Source organism: Carlito syrichta, unplaced genomic scaffold (genome assembly GCF_000164805.1).
Source record: "Carlito syrichta isolate Samal-C Ts95f unplaced genomic scaffold, Tarsius_syrichta-2.0.1 Scaffold306292, whole genome shotgun sequence".
NCBI lineage: Eukaryota > Metazoa > Chordata > Mammalia > Primates > Tarsiidae > Carlito > Carlito syrichta.
The window spans coordinates 281,107-300,587 of record NW_007250388.1 but is presented as its reverse complement, the minus strand read 5'-3'; the positions used below and the strand labels follow the sequence as shown (position 1 = coordinate 300,587).

The following is a 19,481-nucleotide window of genomic DNA, read 5'->3' as shown; positions in this document are numbered from 1 at the left end:
CAAGTACTTATTTTAATATATATATATATTTTTAGCTGGAGTCTCACTCTGTTGCCCAGACTGGAGTGCAGTGGCTGCTCCCAGCCACCGCAGCCTCAACCTTCTGGACTCTGGCGATCCTTCCGCCTCAGCCTTCCAAGTAGCTGAAACTACAGGCATGTGCTACCATGCCCGGCTAATTTTTTTGATTTACTGTAGAGATGAGGTCTCGCCAAGTTGCCCAGGCGGGTCTCGAACCCGTGGGCTCAGGCAATCCACTCACCTCAGCCTCCCAAAGCATGGGATTACAGGCTGAGCCACCGAACCCGGCTCTATTTTAATCTTCTTTGGACCAAAAACTACTTAAGTGACATCCAGGAAAAATTGTGACTTCTGTATTACTCAGTCAATGAGAAACCAGGGGAAGAGTTTATACACTAGGAAATAAAAAAGCTTATTGTAACCACCTTAGGTGTGCCTGAACTTGCAAGACCATCATTAAAGTCTTGCATCTGCTGCACTCCATGTCTCTGTGTCCATCCTTTGATTTTGGATGGGTGAGTTTGTGTCACAGTCAGGTAGAAATCGGAGCAACTCAGGACTTCCAGCTATCACAGGAGCTCAGATGCATTCATGCTTTGGAGTGATCACCCAGAAAAGACACTTGGGGAAAAGGATAAACCATGGTCTGGGTTGGAGAAAAGTGTCCAGACAAAGCACTTGTTGTAATGCACGGTTGTGATTGGAGCTATTCTCTCATCTGCCAAAAAACCCCAGAAAACCTTTGTATTAGTTTTTCAGCTAATAACATTTCAATTTATTGCAATTTTTCATGCTATAACAATTTTTTTTTTTTACTTTTTGAGACAATTGTAGATTCGCATGCAGTTGTAAGAAATAATACAGAAAAATCCATGCACTTTACCCAATTTTTCTCAATGGTAACATCTTGTAGAACCACAGGACAATATCCCAGCCAGGATATTGACATTGATGCAATAATTCCGCCACCAAGATCCTTCCTGCTGCCCTTTTATAGACACACCTCTCTCCCTCCTTCCTTAACTCCTCCCCATCCCAGATCCTTGATAACCACCAAAGGCTCTCCACTCCTGTAACTTTGTCATCTTAAGAATGCTACACAAATAGAGTCACGTGGTTTGTAACCTTTTGAGATTGGCTTTTTGCACCCAGCATAACTCCCTGGAGATTCGCCCAGGTTGTTGTCTGTCTGCTCCTCTTTACTGCATGAGTCATATTCCATGGTATGAAGAGACCACTGTTTGTTTAACCATGCAATCAATGAAAGCTATCTGAATGGTTTCTGGCTCAGAGGGGTTACATATAAGGCTGCTATGGACATTTATGCACAGGTTTTTGTGGCAATGAAGTCTTCCTTTCTCTGGTACCAATGATCCCGATAATTCTAGGTCATTCGTCTTCATGTTTCATTTTATAAGAAACTGCCATTCTATCTTCCACAGTGACTATACCTTCTTACCTTTCCACCAATAAGGCATGAGTGATGCTGTCTCTGCCTCTTCACCAGCATTTGGTATTGTCACTATTTTTTATTGTAGAGCCACTGTGCCTGGCCTGTTTCATTTTCTCATTAGATTATTTGTATTTTTACTATTGAGTTCTGAGAGTTTTAAAAATATATGCTATTCTAGTCCTGTTGGGAGCCGGCCATGGAGGCCCACTGAGTGTTAGGGATCAGGAAGGGCCGTTGACCCCGAGACCACTAGGATGCATTCGGGAGCTACTGACCCCATTTCCTTCCCCTTTCTACTCAGCACTAATCTGATTAAGCTCCTATAAGCTCAAACATAAAAGCTCTGAGACTGAGACAAACACAAGCTCACTTTAGAAGCTCATAGATCCCATTCTTCCACAAACTGCAGTTTTGGCTTTCACACAACTTATAATTCAAACTTGTGTCACATCTAAGAGCCTTAGTATTGGTCACAGGCTTCTGGGTCATGATCTTAGGATTTATTGAAGGTGTGCATTGTAGAATATAGTTTTAGAAGACAGCCATTTTGTTGAAAGAATACGGCTGGGTTACTTGCAGGTAGCCCACTGTGAATTTTGGACTGGGCCACATTCCAAACATTCTGGGATGGGCCACTTTCGTTTGTAAAGTAAATACTTAAGCTTCTATAGAATTGTTTAACTTGGCATAAATCAATCAGCTTAGGATGAAAAAGGTTTATAGAATATATCAGTCACAGATTAGGTTATCCTTTGTTATGGGATTTTAAGATTATCATATGAAAAGGGTTTAAAGGCAATCATTAAGTTTTCATGGATTAAGGTTTCTGGTGGGTGGGGGACGGCCCTCTCACATCTGACTTTGTGTATAAAAGAACCGTTGTAATTCCCAATAACACACATCACTTCTGCACTAGACTGGAGTCCAGTCTCTTTCTTTCTCTCTCTCTCTCTTTCTCTCTTCTTCCCCTCAATTGCCGACTCCGTCTCCACCTTTGGGGTACACTGAACCCAGCTGGAGCTGGTCTCTGGCATAGTCCTTTGTTATAAATATGTGGCTTGCAGATACTTTCTTCCAGTCTATAAATTTTACTTTCATTTTCAACAAGGTCATTTTCAGAAAAAGATTTTAATGTTTCAAGTTTATCAAGTTTTTTCCTGTATGGATTGTTCTAATTTTCTCCTTTGGCTTTTGTTCCCTCAAATTGTACAGTTTTTATGTTTTCATTTCAGTCCATGATCCATTTCAAGTTATTTTTGTATAAGGTGTGAGGTGTAGGTCAAATTCTTTTTTTTTTCCTGTTAGATTCTGGGCGTCCAGTTGTGCTGGCAACATTGTCAAAAAGGCTATCCTTCCTTCACTGAATTGCTTTAACACCTTTGTAAAAAATGAACTGTGCATATTTGTTTGAGTCTATTCTGGGATCTTTATTCTGTTCCAGGGATCTATGTGTCTTCCCCTTTCCAAGGATCACAGTCTTGATTGCTGTGGTTACATAGTATAGGCACCTTCTAAATACAGTCATCTCCCATGCAAGGCATCAAGTTTCTCCTCTGCCACTCTTACCATCCAAGAAACCAGTTGCCCATGACAGTAAAAAATTATGTCGCTCAGTTTTTGTAAAAAGATGCTCACCTTCTGCAGGGTGCAGGGTGTGGATAGGTCCTTCAAAGGTCAGTGCACATTCCTGAACTTGTATCATCAAGTTTCTTTGTGGTTGCCTGGAAACAGGACCAAGAGGATGGTCAGAAGAAACCACAGTAACCTGTGTTTTTTCCTGTGAGAGTCAAAACAAAAAACAAAAACCACAATAACTTGTGAAAATAAAAGACAGAGGTCCTGACAAGCACAAATCTCTGGAAATTTGTTCAACTCAGGAGAAATGCAGAGAAAAATCTTCTCAGTCTCTACTTTTTTAAGGTCCAGGGCTAGTATTTCAGTAATTTTTAACCAGTTCCAGCATACAGAAAGTCTATAATAGCAAGAGAAGCCAAGAAGAAAGTCAGCACAGGAGCAGGGTTCCTTCCCACAGACCCACAGATTTGCAGAATTTCATTCTACATGTACTTGGATTCTGAAGATCAGATAAATAAATCCCACACTGGTGCAGTGAATGATGACTTCTTGGGTGTGGTCTCCTCATGTGAGCCAGCTGTAACTTGGACCCTTTCTCATCGACTCAAGACAAAGCCAGTGAAATGCCAGATGAGTGAACCTTGTCTTGTCATAGAGAAACTCTTGAACCTGCTCTAACTTTCCCTCTCCTTGGGCCTTCTTAAAACTACTTAACTGCCAAGCCTTTCCACTTTGTGTTGACTAATACATTATATAAGACATACCTCCTAGTGCAGAACCCACGTGGGAACTGCTGGATTAGAATTTACCAAAGATACACACTCTCTTCCAAATCGCTAGGGAAACGGATTCGACCTTTTACTAAAGGTGTGCTCTGGTGACATGGATGAGATGTGTCTTAGGGGATTCTTACATGGCTACGTTCATTGCGAATGAGTTATCTACCTGAGGAGAAGGTTCTAAGGAGCTCCCAACCTAGCAGAGCCTCCTGCCATGCTGCTTCCTATATCTTAGGAATCCAGTGGGAGCTCATACAGATAACCATGTGGTATTTTAAGGAAGATCCAATTGTATTTCTATTTAAAATGGCAAAAAAAAAACCATCTTTGGTTGCTACCTGATCTTTTCCACAGTCAAAAAACTTAGGTGATCCACTTGTTTTATAATTTTTATGATAATCAACATGTTAACATCATTTTTATAAAAACATCCTATATTAAACTCTACACAGAGTAAAAAGGAAAAGTTTGCAAAACTTTTTGAGTTTTACTTTTTTTTTTTTTTTTTGAGTTGGAGTCTCACTCTGTCGCCCATACCGGAGTGCAGTGGCCGCTCCTGGCCACTGCAGCCTCGACCTGCTGGGCTCCGGCGATCCTTCCGCCTCAGCCTTCCAAGTAGCTGGAACTACAGGCACACGCTACCACACGCGGCTAATTTTTTATTTATTGTAGAGATGAGGTCTCGCCAAGTTGCCCAGGCGGGTCTCCATCCCATGGCAGGCAATACATCACCTCAGCCTCCCAAAGGCACGGGATTACAGGCTGAGCCACCGAGCCCAGCTGAGTTTTACTTTTTTTGCTTTACTTTTGTTAAAGTGTGGAATTAAATTTCTCAAAGAGTTGAAATTAATGAAAAACTGTAGCACTTGTCTTTAAATATTTACTTTTGCTTAAATGTACTTGTTATGGGTTGAATTGTTCTTCCCTCCATCCCCTAAAAAGATCCTGAAGTGCTAATAACCCCCCATACCAGTGAATGTGACCTTATTTTGCAGATGATCAAGTCAGGATAGGGTTATTAGGGTGAGCCCTAATCCAATGTGACTGTGTCCTTATAAAAAGGAAAATTTGGACACAGAGGCATGTCCACAGGGATAATGCATGTAAAAATTAGAAGTATATTGCCAGAAGCCAAGGAACTATGAAAAGCTGTGACAAAGGCCTGGAACAGATCCTTCCCCAGAGCCTTCAGAGGGAACCTGGTCCTGCTGACACCCTGACCTTGGACTTCTGGCCTCCAGACTGTGAGAGAATGCATTTCTGTTTGTTGTACTTTGTCATGGCAGCCCTAGCAAAGTAATACAGTATTTTACTTATTATTTTGGGAAATACTTATAGCTCATAAGATTCTGAACTGAAACAAAAACTTCTTCAAAAAGAAGCCAACTGATAGTGCATTTTAGTCCTTGAGAATTCAACTTTCTTGACCCCTGCTGGAGACAGTTGGGCTCGAGTAAACGGATTATGTCTTCACAGCAACACAGAAGCCCTGGTTTATATTTTCAGTGCCTCAAGTGTCATTCTAGCACACATCTAAATAAAAAGGATTAACCCCAATATTTCAACTTTAATGGGGCTGTGTCTGCCAGGAAGGAATGAATCAGTAGCAACAAAAAACACTCCTTCTTGTGAAGTCATCACGACAGACTCAGCATAATTCATGAAGGCTGAGAAAATTCATTTCAGAAGGCTGTCTGCTTCAAGACTGCCATCTGAGTTTTAAGTTATTTCCACTTTTAATGTATTAAGTATTGATAAATCATACCTAAACAGTTCTTTTAAATTTAATAAGTTTTTCTTGTGATGCTCATCAAGGGAAAAATTCTAAAATATACTTAGAAACTCTTAGAAAAAAAAACAAAAACCTTTAAACATATCTCAGAGTTGTGAACTTACTGTTTTGTCATTTCTTTACTAAAGTAATACAGGAGTGCTTACGATACTGAATAAACCTTGGGAATGACAGGTTGTGTTCTCCCCAAGCATCCCTCATTTTGAGGAAATATCTGCATCATTAATGGCTCCTCCCAGCTTCACATAAAAGAACACAAAAGGCACTCAGATTTTTGTCCATGATTTTGAGATTTGTATTTTCCAGGTTCTAGGAACACTATGTCTTCTTGGTTGACATAGTTCACTTTCAAGTCAATGCTGTTCGTCATTGGGTCCCCAGGCCCTAGAATTGTGTCTGGCACAAAAATACTTGATAATTGAATGAGTCTTCAAGCTCAGTTTCAATAATCTATAGAATAGGCTATATAACAATCTATATTAAACCCACAGAGAGCAGGATGCAGGACACAGACACTAGTCATTTACCTCTCAACGACCCTGTGGGAGAGGCCCTACTAGTGTCTTCCTTGTACAGAGCAGGACAGAAGACTCGAAGAAGGCAAGTTCCTGCCCATAGTGAGCCAGCCGGAGGTTAAAATGGAATCACATCAGCAATTGTGCAACCCTCGGACTCACGTGACCTCCGTGCTTATCAGTAGAAGTAGGAACATCTGCAGGGCATTGTACTTTTTGCATGCTCAGGCCGAGCTGATATTTCCTTTTAACAGATCCTTCCTAGCCGGTTTTCTCCTCAAGAATTCAAGCCTAGAGTGGTCAGATAACTTATACTGTCAGTGACTTCTGAGTCACTGAAGATTAAGTTTACAGAACCCAATTATAATTACAAAACCTGCTAGATTTTGAGATGCTTAGTAAATTTCTTTTTATAAGCAGGTTTCTGTGACTGGGGATAGCTGAGCGCATTAGGGAAAGGTAAGTTATCTAAGTCTTCTTCCAACTATTCCACAAACTGGCAAAGGGAAGGGAAGAAGCTGAAAGAAAATTTACCTTCTTGATCACTTCCTGCCCTTGAGTAACCCTGACCCACAGAGTTCACTATACAAACCTTGGTGAACACAGCACCATGGACAGTGGCATGCCACCCTTTTTTCCACATACCCACATTGACTACGTCAGGGACCCCAAATGTGGATGTGAACCCAGATTTTCCACAGTTAGACAAAACTTCTCAACCTCTCTCCTGGCAGGTGGTTGCTGAGGAATTATACTTAAAAAAAAAAAAGCCAAAAATTGCTTGGGCAGACTCCGTACCCTGAGGTCTCATGCTCCCTTCTGGATGTTCCTGCCTTACTCAATTGTACTCACAAAAGCAAATCAAGAGGAAAACATGTGGGGAGAAAAACTTCCTGGTATCTCTGAATTGCATCCCCAGACTGTGGCATGGCCAGCTCCTGCAAAACGGTGAGTCACTGTTGTAGTGAAGAGGCCCCAGCAGCCACCAAAGCTTGGAAAGGGGCTGCCGGCAAACAAGGTCCTTCTGCACAATGAGCAGCAGCGCCCTGGCTGGGAGCTCTTCTCTTGGGCCAAGTCTACATAGCTGAGAGGCGAAAAAGAGCCAAGAAACCTAAGAGAGCCGGCTGGCAAGGGGGAGAAGGTGGAGGCTGGCCAACCCACAGCATTTTGTTGCCATGAATCACTTAAGAAATGCAAAGAACAATATAATTTGTAGGTGGTTATTGAGAGCTCCAGACATCCAATCCTTCTAGTTTATAAAGATACACATCTTAATTATTAATGGTAAGATGAAAAAACAACTGCCCTGAAGTTAGGAAATTCACACAAAAGAGGGTCTGTTCTGTAAAGTCCAGTTTGCTTGGCCTGTTCCAATGCCAATTACATTCCTGGTTCCTTCCCAGTAGATTTCTGCTAAACTCATGTTGCAGAAACTTGAGTTCTGCAGGCAGAGATCCACCTGGGAGTCAGGTGAGAGGCCCACCCCTGGCAGCACTAACTTCTTGCAAAACACACTTCTGATAAATGCCTCATTAAGTGGTTGTCCAGAAAGAATTGTGATTTCCCATGGGACGAAACTAAAACCGGTGATTGCATTACTGAAAACTTCCCACATCATACACAAGAGCAGTAAGTTGTGAGGGCAAAGACACGACAGTTACACAACTACAAGCCTCTTTAATTTACTCGAGGGAAATTATTTTCCAAGGTTCAGAAAATCAGCATAGATGATTACATGTTGTGACCATATAAGGACTCACAATAGTGTGTGTTGTGTATATGAAAGACTACTCAGCCATATTATAATGTTTTTGCTTGCTATACAAGTTATGAAATATGTAAGTGAAACAAGTGTATCTGCAGAAATGAGATGAGGCTTACCCCTTAAAATACAGGCTCTTGTGGACTTTTGAATTGACAATCTTTCCTTGTCAATTCCTTCTTTGCCCTCAGTAGGAAAGCCTCTGATGTTGCAAGTAGTTATAGTGCTAGCTTTTAACTTGATTTATATTATGTTTTAAAAATTATGTCAATTTCACTTTCTTATTAAGAATATGTTTTCAAAGCTGGGCTCGGTGGCTCAGCCTGTAATTCCGCGCCTTGGGAGGCTGAGATGAGTGGATTGCCTGAGCCCGCGGGTTCGAGACCTGCCTGGGCAGCTTGGCGAGACCTCATCTCTACAATAAAAAAAATCAAAAAATCAGCCGGGCGTGATAGCACGCGCCTGTAGTTCTGGCTACTTGGAAGACTGAGGCGGAAGGATCCCCGGAGCCCAGCAGGTCGAGGCTGCGGTGGCCGGGAGCGGCCACTGCACTCCAGTCTGGGCAACAGAGTGAGACTCCAACTCAAAAAAAACCAAACAAAACAAAAACCAATATGTTTTCAAAGTTAAGACTATTTGCTGAATTTTATCAAAAGCAGTCATGGATAAAAGCAAATGATACCTTCCTCTATTTTTTGGTGAAGGTTATTAACATGTTTTAAATATCAAAACATTTCTATTCCTGATTTAATACTCATGTGATCATGGGATGCAATTCTTTTAATACTGTTGGATTCTATGTGCTAAGGTTTTCTTTATGTTGTTGGCATCAAAATCAGTAACACTGGTATGTAGTGAGTTTTTAACATTTGGGATATTTCTGTCCAGTTTTTAGATCAATAAGTTGCTTGTTTTATAAAAATATATTTGGAAGTCTTTCTTCTGTCTCTGCTGTGAAAGTTTGAAGAGCAATCTGGACGTACATGTTTCTAAATAGTTTTTATTTTGCCTGTGAGGCCATCTGGGCCTGGGGCTTGTGGAGGGACAGATCTTCAAATATTCTTTCAGATTCCTGTCTCTACTCAAGTCAGTTTGGTGCATAATGAACATTGGTAACTGTTTTTTCTTTCCAAATTTTTAATAATTCATTTAATTTCTTTAAGGTTATTTTTCCTTTTGTATATGTATTGGACTCATTTTCATCATATTTATCTATAAATTAGCTAATGATTTACCAATTTAATTGCTTGCTAAAATAACTATCTCTTGAATTACTTCATTTTGCTGTTGATTTTATTAAATTATGCTTTTATCCTTACAACTGCCTTCCTTCTGCTTTGCTTAGTAGGTATGTGCCTGCGTGTCTTTGTGTGTATTTGCGTGTGCTGTGGATTTTTCCTATTTGAGTTGAATACATACTTAGTTTACTTTCATTTGTTGTTGTTCCTTAATATACACTCTAGATTTTCTTCTAAACACTAATTTGCAGTATATATTGTCCTTTGTTTTGATCATATCATTCAAAAATAATATAAACTTTATGGTATAAATAGAAATACAATTATCTTTCTTCTAAAATATTCTTCTTAAATTTTTAAGTTACTTTATATGTTACGAATGTAGAATATGCAACCCTATCTTTTATTCCTCTATATACATTCTCCTTATTTTTATTAAAGAATTGGTCCTTATATTGTCTATCCTATAAAAATTGCTTTGAATAGTTTTCTATTGGTATGCATGCTTAAACAATTTTAATAATTAAAATAGTAAAAATTAATTTTTGAATAATCTAATTGAAATCACTTAATGATGACATAATTTTGCGGGGAAAGGGAGGTTATGTGGATGCCAATAGTATTATCTTTATTTTTTTAAGTCCAGTGCCTTTTTAAGGATATGTTCTAGCTTAAATAGACTTGAATTTATTTCTTCCCTGGGACACACTTCCATTTTAAATACATAGGTCTAAATCTTTTTACAGAAAACTTTTCTTAAATTATATCTTTAATTTCTCTTTTCTGTTCAAATTTCTAGGGCTACACTAATTATGTTTACCTTTTCCTTGTCTTATGTATGGTCTTCTTTGTCTGATTTCCATGTGCGTTATTTTCTCTAAAATCAACTTTAACTGTGTTTGTTTGAAAAGACCGGGTGTTACTTTGATGCACAGACTGCTCTTGAACTCTTGGCTTCAAGTGATCCTCCCTCCTCGGCCTCCCAGATTCAACTTTTTTTCTCCTGAGTTTTCTCACACCTGTCACCCATAGAATTCATTCTTCATTGCCTTTTCTGTGAAACTACTGCTCTTTATTTTATTGTTGCTTTGCCGGTATTTCTGTCATCTTTTTTTCTTTCCCATTTTTTTCAACTCTAATTTATTCTTTGTCTTTTTAATTTCATTTTAGAGTTCTTTCATCTTGGCTTTGAACTCTCATTTCAAAGAAGCATTTTTTTCATTAATTTATTTTTAATAAACTGATCGACAACATCTTGGTTACAATTTTTGCCTGTTGATGGCAATTGCTTTCAAAGGCATAATCTTCATCACCTTCTCTTTTGGTCATGTTTGTTTACTACTTCTCCCTGCAGCAAGTTCTCATAGATCCAGTGACGGTTTGCTCTTATGATCATTGCTCTTCTCTATGTGTAGAAGCTCATCATTGCAGGAAGGGTGTGCTTCCCCAGGTCATTGTTATTTAGGGCCAGAAAGGGCTGAGGCAGGGAGCTTGTAGCAGGTTCTCCTCTGCCTTTGGAGAGCACTTTCATTGTCGCTCAGACACATGAACAGGATTGCTCTGAGCCAGAAGAGTGTCTCTCTGCTCTCTGGATCTCAGGGAAGTTACTGCTGGAATGTACTCATCATCAGGGTGTTACAGTCCAAGTAATCTTTGGCTGCTTTTCCTCGATGCCAATAAATCAAAGGGCAGGGAACTGGTAGAAAGAGGCTTATTTCTGAATTCAAATCCAGGGAGCAGAGCCAGGCTTCTGGCCTTTTAAAAATGGTTCTGCTCACCACTCAAGTTTTACAGTCTGCTTTTATAAGTGCAGGGTAGTTGGTACCTATATACTGACTATGTGACTAGCAGAGCATTATATAGAACTTAAGTCACAGCTGCATTTTGTCAATAAGGATATTTATGGTCCACATTTCCTGGCACCAGTTACCAGAGATATCTCACAGCTTTATATCAGTAACACCTAGCAGAAGCGTTAATTAAGCTCGCCATAGAGTAAAGGGGGTTCAAAGGGCCTAAGACATCATACATCACACGTTGTTATATGCAAATATTATACAAATCACAAGAGCTTTATGATTACATTGATACAAAAGTTATACAAATCACAAGACTTACAATTACCTTAATACTATATTATTCAAACCTGTGACTACTAAGAAAAGAGAGTAAATGGGAATTGACTTCTCTCAGTAAATTGGGCACAGTCTGCAAGGAAGTTAAGGGTTCTTTGAAGTTATTATTATTATTATTATTATTATTATTTTGAGTTGGAATCTCACTCTGTCACCCAGACTGGAGTGCAGTGGCCGCTCCCGGCCACCGCAGCCTCGACCTGCTGGGCTCCAGCGATCCTTCCGCCTCAGCCTTCCAAGTAGCCGGAATTACAGGCGCGTGCTACCACACCTGGCTGATTTTTTGATTTATTGCAGAGGTGAGGTCTTACTGCCCAGGCGGGTCTCGAACCTGCGGGCTCAGGCAATCCACTCACCTCAGCCTCCCAAAGGCGCGGGATTACAGACTGAGCCCGGCTCTTTGAAGTTATTTACTGGGAGTGCATGACAGATAAGGGAAAGCGCCTTTTCTGTTAGTTCTCAGGAATGTGGGTTTGTGCGTGCCCGCTCAATCCCTTGCCATACTCTTCTCTAGGGGCTGTGGCAGTATGGACAGACAATAGCAGGTCTCCATGTCAGGGGCACAGCACTATCTTTCTTTTTCACAGTGTACTTAGCACATGGTGTGTGAATTTGTGTTGATTTTTCTTTAGTTGGCAAGTGGTCCAAGCCTGGCTCTGTAAGCCAACAGCAATTCCTTCTCTAGGTGATTACATCAGCAAACAGCTTTTTACAAAGACGGCTTCCTACATGTTTTGTCCTTCAGTCATATGTCTCCAGAACTCTGTGGCCTTATGATTCAAGGAGATGTGTTAACTCCTTTTTACTCTATAATTTTTTTCTTCCAAACCAGGGGTCTTTGTTGGTCCCTCCAGATTTGAAGTCTAATTTGGAGAATTCTGTGTGATCTCGAAAGTGGTAGCATCCTTTCTCTCTTGGTCTGATTTTCAAAGTTCTTGGCATCCATTCTTGGGATTATTGGTCATTCTCTGGGTCACAGATATTTCTTAGTTTCTCGAAAGATGGAGTTTTCTGTTTCTCAATCTCTTTGTTGACACCAGTTGTAATTAGAAATAAGGTGCACATAGATACTTATGCCATCATTTTAAACTGTCAGCCACATCATACATTTTAAATTAAGTGGTTCTTCAGTTATGAACTGAGCTCATCTTATCACCAGTATTATCCTTAAAGAATGTTTATGCAAATGAGTTTCATAATTTGGAATAGCAACCATTCCAAACCTCCTTTGGAACTTAAAAAACATTTGCTATGAAGAAAATTGACATAAATCATTTTTCATTGTCTTGCCACAGTGGCTTGGTAACTAGGAACACCCACCAAGGGACTATCTTCTGTACTTGTCTCCCCCATACTGTTAGATTGTTTTTCTAGAAGAGGCAGTTGTAAGCTTTCGGACAAACCATTAATCTTCATCAGAAGTTCATCTAATAAACTTGCAAATTCATCCAGGTAGTAATTCTGAAAGGAAGAAAATTAGATTAGTAAATGAACTCAGGAACTTCATTTTCCTTCTTTCCTGATTATCTGGAGCTTGTAGGGGTCCCAGTTTTATATGGCACGATGCTATGTTAGAAAACATGTTGGCCCCTGGAGTCAGAAGACCTGGGTGCTGGGCCCAAGTCTCATATCTCTGTATCTTGGTTGTCTTATTTATAATGTACATATACAGATATACAGGTAAATTCATAGTTAGTAATGCCTACATAGAAGACTCCTGGATGGATTTAAAGACAATAAATGAATAGGGAAGTGCATGACAGCCAGTAAAGTCCTATCAAAATGTACAATATTATGATTATACATGATTGTCTTTAGATTTTCACTGGGTGATGCCTAAATGTCAGCCATGGAAGACAGCTGATTATTCAATGTGCAAATAACTGGTGCTGTTTGCATGCATGTCTTGAATGACTCAACACAAACAATGCTCTTAAGGCTCCATATTTTGGGTAGAAGTTTGGATTTGGTAGCAGGTACCAAAAACAAATAACTAACTCTAAAGGGGACAGAGCACAGTGTGTTTGTGTTGGGGGAGACAAAAACTCCATCTTTTCAGTTTTATAGGGTCATTGCAAGGACATAGTGAGTTAATGGAGGAGAATGTGCTTGGTAAACTGCAAAGTTCTTCAGAATTTCAAGGGAAAATTGTACACTATGGATGAGAACTTATTTTGTAACTTTGCAATGAGATTTGGCAGAGAAACCCAATCATGCTTTGATAACTAAAAGCAAAGTTCTGCAGTGAAACCATCATCCTGAGTGTGCTGTTATGCTCATGAATACAAGATGCCACAGCTTACGTGATTCTCCACCATCTCGGCTTCTTCTAACTCTGGCATTTCCAGTCCCAGAAAGATGAGGGCCTTCCCCCATGTAAAAGCAATGACATCTTTAAGTCTCACAAGAGATTTACTTTGACAAGATTTTCTTTTTCGGGTTAAAGTCATGAGGAAACCTCTCAGCTGGGAAAGAGAAAAAAAAGAACAAATTTCGTGTTAGCAACTAAAGAATAGCTTTGTTAATCTGACAAACTATAAAGTGGAGATATCTGATGATGCTATTTGATAACCTTTGGTAAGATGGTAATTTCTTGGTTAAAAAACAAAACCAGAAAAATACCTCTCCTGAATTGAACTCATTGGCAGTAAGATGAATGCAACAATGAAAGCTAATCGTATCATAAAGAATGTTTTCAGTATCTAGCAGATGAGGGTCAAGATTGTTAATGTGATGTACATTTCCATATGTAAAATCTGAGTCTCCGTTTCTGCATCCCTGATGAGCCACACTGGGCCATAGGTGTGCACCACCTATGCATGTGCCTGTACCTGGGAGACAGAAGAGGCCACAGGCTCAGTGGGTCGTTGGGTAGTCAAGTGTGTCCCTAAGGGAGCCAACAATGGCTACTGCATATTGGCCCCAGGTGATTTATTTCTTCACTGCAAGTTGAGAGCTGTTAGCTCAAAAGCTTTCTGGCACCAAATTCAAATTTTTACACATCAAACTGTTTTAAAACAATAAACCCAAGCAAAGGTTTAGCAACTGTCATGGACCATAGGCACTTTCTGACTCAGAGCCTCCTCTCTGTGCTGCCGTGCTGCCAAATGACAGCTTCTGTATTGGGAAGTCCCTCTCTGCTGCCTTTTGCCCCGAGATTTCCCTTGCCCTTCTTCCTTCTGGATTTTTCTTGCACCCTGTGCTGCAAGTCGTTGGACAGTTTCATAGTGTGAAGGAATTCCTCCACATGAAACCCCTCAAAAATAACCCATACAGTGAGTGTGTGTTAATGTCTTTCATGATCATATCATGATCAGTCCCCAAATCCCTGGAACCCCTGACAATGTGTAAGGACTCTGCAGGATGCCCAGGAGCCTGAGAGGATACACAACTGGTATATAAACACACAATTGTACGTAGGTCTGAGATTTCCTGGGTTTACCAGCAAAACAGCCACAAAGGACAGCGAGGCCTGACTTTTACACTCAGAGACTGCAATGTAATATTGCCTTCCTGTTTCACATGATGAAGTTCAGGGGTCTTAGCATGATATTCAAGGCCTTCCATCCCTGGTTCTAATCAGTTTTTTCAACATAATGTTTGTTTGACAGAGATGCTGCTCCCAGCTGTCTACATGAAATGAACTCACTGAAGCTTGAATTAAATACCTTTCCTGCTGTGTGAAGGTTTCCTGGTCTTCTTAGGAAGCACAAATGAGTCCCTGATCTAAGTTTCTTGCACTTTGAGGAAACTTCTAGATAGGCTTAAAAATTGCATATAATTGTATAGGATCTGAATGTTGAAAACTATAAAGCACTGATGAAATAAATCAAAGACTTAAATAATAAGATTGAAAATCTTGATACTATTAAGTTACTATTCTCCCCGAATTTGATTCCTACTTCCACGGCAATTTCAATGAAAATTCCAGCATGTCTTAAAACATATACATTGACAAGGTGATTTTAATATTAAGAGAGCTGGAATATCCAAAACTGAAAAGGAATGAAGTTGGAGGACTCATCTATGTCACTCCAAGACTTGTTCTAGAGTTATAGTAATCAAGACCCTGTGGGAGTGAGGAAAAGAAAGATCAGTGACATAGAATAGACAGCCCAGAAATAGACTCACACAGATATAGTCAAATGCTTTTTAACAAAGATGTAAAACCAATTCAATGGACTAAGGATACTCTCTTAAAAAATGGTGCTGGGACCGGGCACGGTAGGTCAAGCCTGTAATCCCAGCACTTTGGGAGGCCGAGGTGAGAGGATTGCCTGAGCCCACAGGCTCGAGAACAGCCTGGGCAACTTGGTGAGATCTCATATCTACAATAAATCAAAGAATTAGCTGGGCATGGTAGCACATGCTTGGAAGGCTGAGGCAGAAGGATTGCCTGAGCCCAGCAGGTCGAGGCTGGGGTGACTGTGAGCATGCCAGTGCCCTCCAGTCTGGGTGATGGAGTAAGACTCCAACTCAAAAAAAAAAAAAAACGGTGCTGGAAAAATTAGACATTTATCTATAAAAAACAGGAACCTAATTCACATTTCATACCTTATACTAAAATTAACTCAAAATGGATGAGCAACTTAAATGTAAAACAAAAAGCTATAATATATAAGAGAATATATAATGTAACAGAAAACACGTGTTGGCTTTGGGTGTGACGATTCATTTTTAGCTATGACACCAAAAAACAATCCATAGAAGAAAAAATTTAAAGATTAGTCTTTAACAAAATTTTCAATTAGTGCTTTGTGAAGACACTGTTAAGAAATAAAAGGACAAGTCACAGGCTAGGAGAAAATATTTATAAATCAAATAAAAAAACTGTACTCAATGTATAAAAATCGCTACAATTTTTTGTTTATACCCGTCTTTCCCTATGGACTGGGAAATCCCTGAAGCAGGACCCAGTTATGATCTTTGTTTCACCATTGCCAGAAGATAATGGGTGTTCTTTAAGTAACTATTGAGTGAATGCATGAATGAACAAATGAGGGGATGGATGGATGGATGAATGGGTGGATGGATGGGTGAATGGATGAATGGATGGATTAGTGGATTAGTGGATTAGTGGATGGGTGGATGGATGAATAGATGGATGAATGAGTGAGTGGATGGGTGGATGGGAGGGTAGATAGGTAGAGAGGTAATTAGCTGAGTGAGTGGGTGGGTGGATTAGTGGGGGAATGAATGGATGGATAGATGGAAGGATGGATGGATGGATGAACAGTAGGGAGCTAGGAGCATTGAAAGAGCAAAAGAATCTTTCAATGTGAGTGTCATCAAGGTGTGCACGTGAGTAATCATTTCTAGCTTCATTCTAACTACTAAACTAGAATACTGAGAGCCCTTAGAGGACTGCAGAGAATGTTAACCTGCTTACAATGCTCGAATATTCAGTGCACTGAACTTGTGTTGGGCTTTACAGTGTGTCAGGAGCCGGTTTAGGAGTCAGGCACACCAACATAGCTGTTACGGATGAGGCCAGAGTTCAAATGGAGCTAGAAAACCACAGCACAGGGAAGTAGGTGCACTGAGGAGGCAGGCCAGAGCCTCTGGGGTCTGGTGAGGTCCAGCTAGCTGAGAGCTGGGTGTGGTGCTGGGAAAGGTTCTAGAGGGGACACCACACTGAGGCTGTCTCCTGAGAGTGAGCCTTACTTAACACCAAATGGGGCACAGGGGAGGGTCCAGGGAGAAGGCATGTGTAGGTGGAGGGCGCAGCATACACAGCAAACACATACAGTAAGCATATACAGCAAGGACATACAGCATGCCGTCAGGCCTGGTCAGACACAGAGCGGGGGTTTCCAACCCTGAGCTTTCTGAAAATAGAGGTGCTGTGTCCAAGATATGGAGGTCACAATCCCAGGTGGAACTGAGGAGGAATTGGCAGAGCAGGGAAGGGCCAGGCACAGGATTTCCAGTTACGATTTAGTTTCAGGTCAACAACAAGTCATTTTTTTGAGTCAGGGTCTTGCTCTGTTGCCCAGGCTGGAGTGCAGTGGCACGATCACGGCTCACTACAGCCTCAACCTACCGGGCTCGGGTGATTCCTCTGCCTCCGCCTCCTGAGTAGCTGGAACTACAGATGCATGCCACCACACCGGGCTAATTGTTAAATTTTTTGCAGAGATGGGGTCTCTATATGATGCCTAGGCTGATCTCAAACTCCTGGGCTCAAGCTATCTTCCCAACTTAGGCTCCCAAACTGCTGGAATTATAGGCATGAGTCATGGCACCTGGCCCAACAGATAATTTTTAATATAAGTATGTCTGGACTATCACAGGGGCTTATTAGTACTCAAAACTTATTTATTGTTTACTGGAATTGAACTGTAACTGGGTGCTAAATCCACGAGTCCCAACTGGGGGTGAGAAGGCAAGGCGATGGGGAAAACCTTTCCTCCACTGAAGGAGTTTAAGCTGGGGGTGACATGACTAGATTTACCAATGGCAGATCAGCAGTAGGGTGTGAAAAAGGGACCCCCATTCCTCACTCAGTGCCCAGTCCGAAGAACACGTCCAGGGAAGGTTGGCTGCTGGGAGTGAGACCTGATGAGATGGTAAGACTGAGATAACAAGGCATGAGATCCTGAGGCCATGTGAGATCACGTGAAATGAATTTCAGAGAAGGGATGTGACTCTGTGATGGGTGAAGGGCCAGGGAGGTACCCTGGGTGACTGCTGTCTTGCTGAACTGGTCTAGGTCAAGGGGAGTCAAACTGACTGTGTACAGCCCTGCCCAGGTAGGCGAGAGGCCCTGTCACCGTAAGATCTGGCCCGAGCGATCTGGCACTGTCCACAGGTACCAGAGAGAATTTCACCCTGACAGCCATGAAACCATTTACAAACTTTAACTTCAAAGGCTGGGACGCATTAACGTACCATTCCAAAACACAGCATGGCGGTGATTATAAAAAGGGCCCCGCAGTAACAAGTTGTGGCCTGCCGGTCAGATTTGGAAAGGTCAAGGAATGAATCTTTTTGGATTCTTCCTGGAAAACGAAAGAGCAGCCCGGGGAGAGAATCTTCGAAGGTGCCGGATGGGAGAGCCCAGGCGGAGAGCAGGAGTCGGTGCAGGTGAGAGAGGGCGGCCAGCATCAGGGCCCCCGCCAGCTGCAGGGAGAAAAGCAGGAGATGACTGACATTGTCACCACCTCTTAGGCATGGTTGACCCGTTTGGGGACTTCTAAATGCTGTGAAATAGAGGCCAGCTTGGAGGAGCAGTGTCACGTCCTCCATCATCCTGGGTTCAGGAACTCCGACAGGCTGGTCTTGTCTCTCGCCCTTTCCCAGGTCTCCCTCCTCCCAAGCCCCAGCCAGCTCTCCAAGCTGTGGTGAAGCTCCCTGCTCATTTCAAGGGTTCCTCCTGCCAGCGCCACTGTTCTGTCCGTGGCTGCCTCCCTCTGCCTTGGCTGATCATTGGCCTGTTCCTCCTGGCCCTTGGCCCTGACTGGCCTGCCCGCATTGTGGGACATTCCCCTCTAGGAGACCACGGTTGTCATGACAGGGTGGCTCACTCATCATCTTTATGTCCCCAGCACCCGGCAAGGACCTAGTAAAATAAACCACTTAAGAAGCATCGGGAAGGCAGATTTTGAGTTAAATTCAGCTTGGGTTAAGTTTTGTGGTCCTGGCTGTTGTAACAGACTGGGGACTTGGCCTGCTGCCTTGGGGTTGCATGGCCAACTCCGCTTTTGTTACTCACTCCATCCATTCAAACCAGCTCTGATGCCGACAAGCATTTTTCTCAGCCTGGATGATGGACCATCAGCTGGTTGTCACAGGTTCATATGTGTTCGTGTGTGTGAACTGGCCATCTGAGGGGCCGTCCCAGCTGCAGCAACGGTCACCTGCTGTGTTCTAGGCAGGTCCCTGCTGGCATCCATTTGTAACCAGCCCTGCACCTGATGACTTCCCTACTGACACACGGGGTCTCTTTAGCAATAGTTACTCTCCAGGAGGAATCACACGTCAGCCAACTTAGAGGAAAACAAGCACAGTCCTGAGCCCACAACTCCACAAATCCAGCCACAAGGCCTACCTGGACTCCTTTTGTTCCTGTGTATCTATACTTGCTATACCATTAGAATTCTGCTACTTAATTTGGACGCAATTTATTTACATTCTGGATTTTTTTTTCCTTACAAAGAAGCAATTTTGCATGTTGCTAAATGGTCCTAATAGTGACCAGTATGATAGCTC

The 19,481-nt window shown here is 41.7% G+C and overlaps 1 protein-coding gene across 1 annotated transcript in view; it reads right to left on the bottom strand.

The window, feature by feature from the left end:
- PKD1L1 (polycystin 1 like 1, transient receptor potential channel interacting) overlaps positions 1-19,481 on the bottom strand; it is a 158,459-nt gene that overhangs the window by 18,344 nt on the left and 120,634 nt on the right. The window contains 4 exon segments of the mRNA XM_021714974.1: positions 3,110-3,251; positions 12,561-12,731; positions 13,574-13,735; positions 18,162-18,392. Of these exon segments, the coding sequence (XP_021570649.1) occupies positions 3,110-3,251; positions 12,561-12,731; positions 13,574-13,735; positions 18,162-18,392 (706 nt within the window).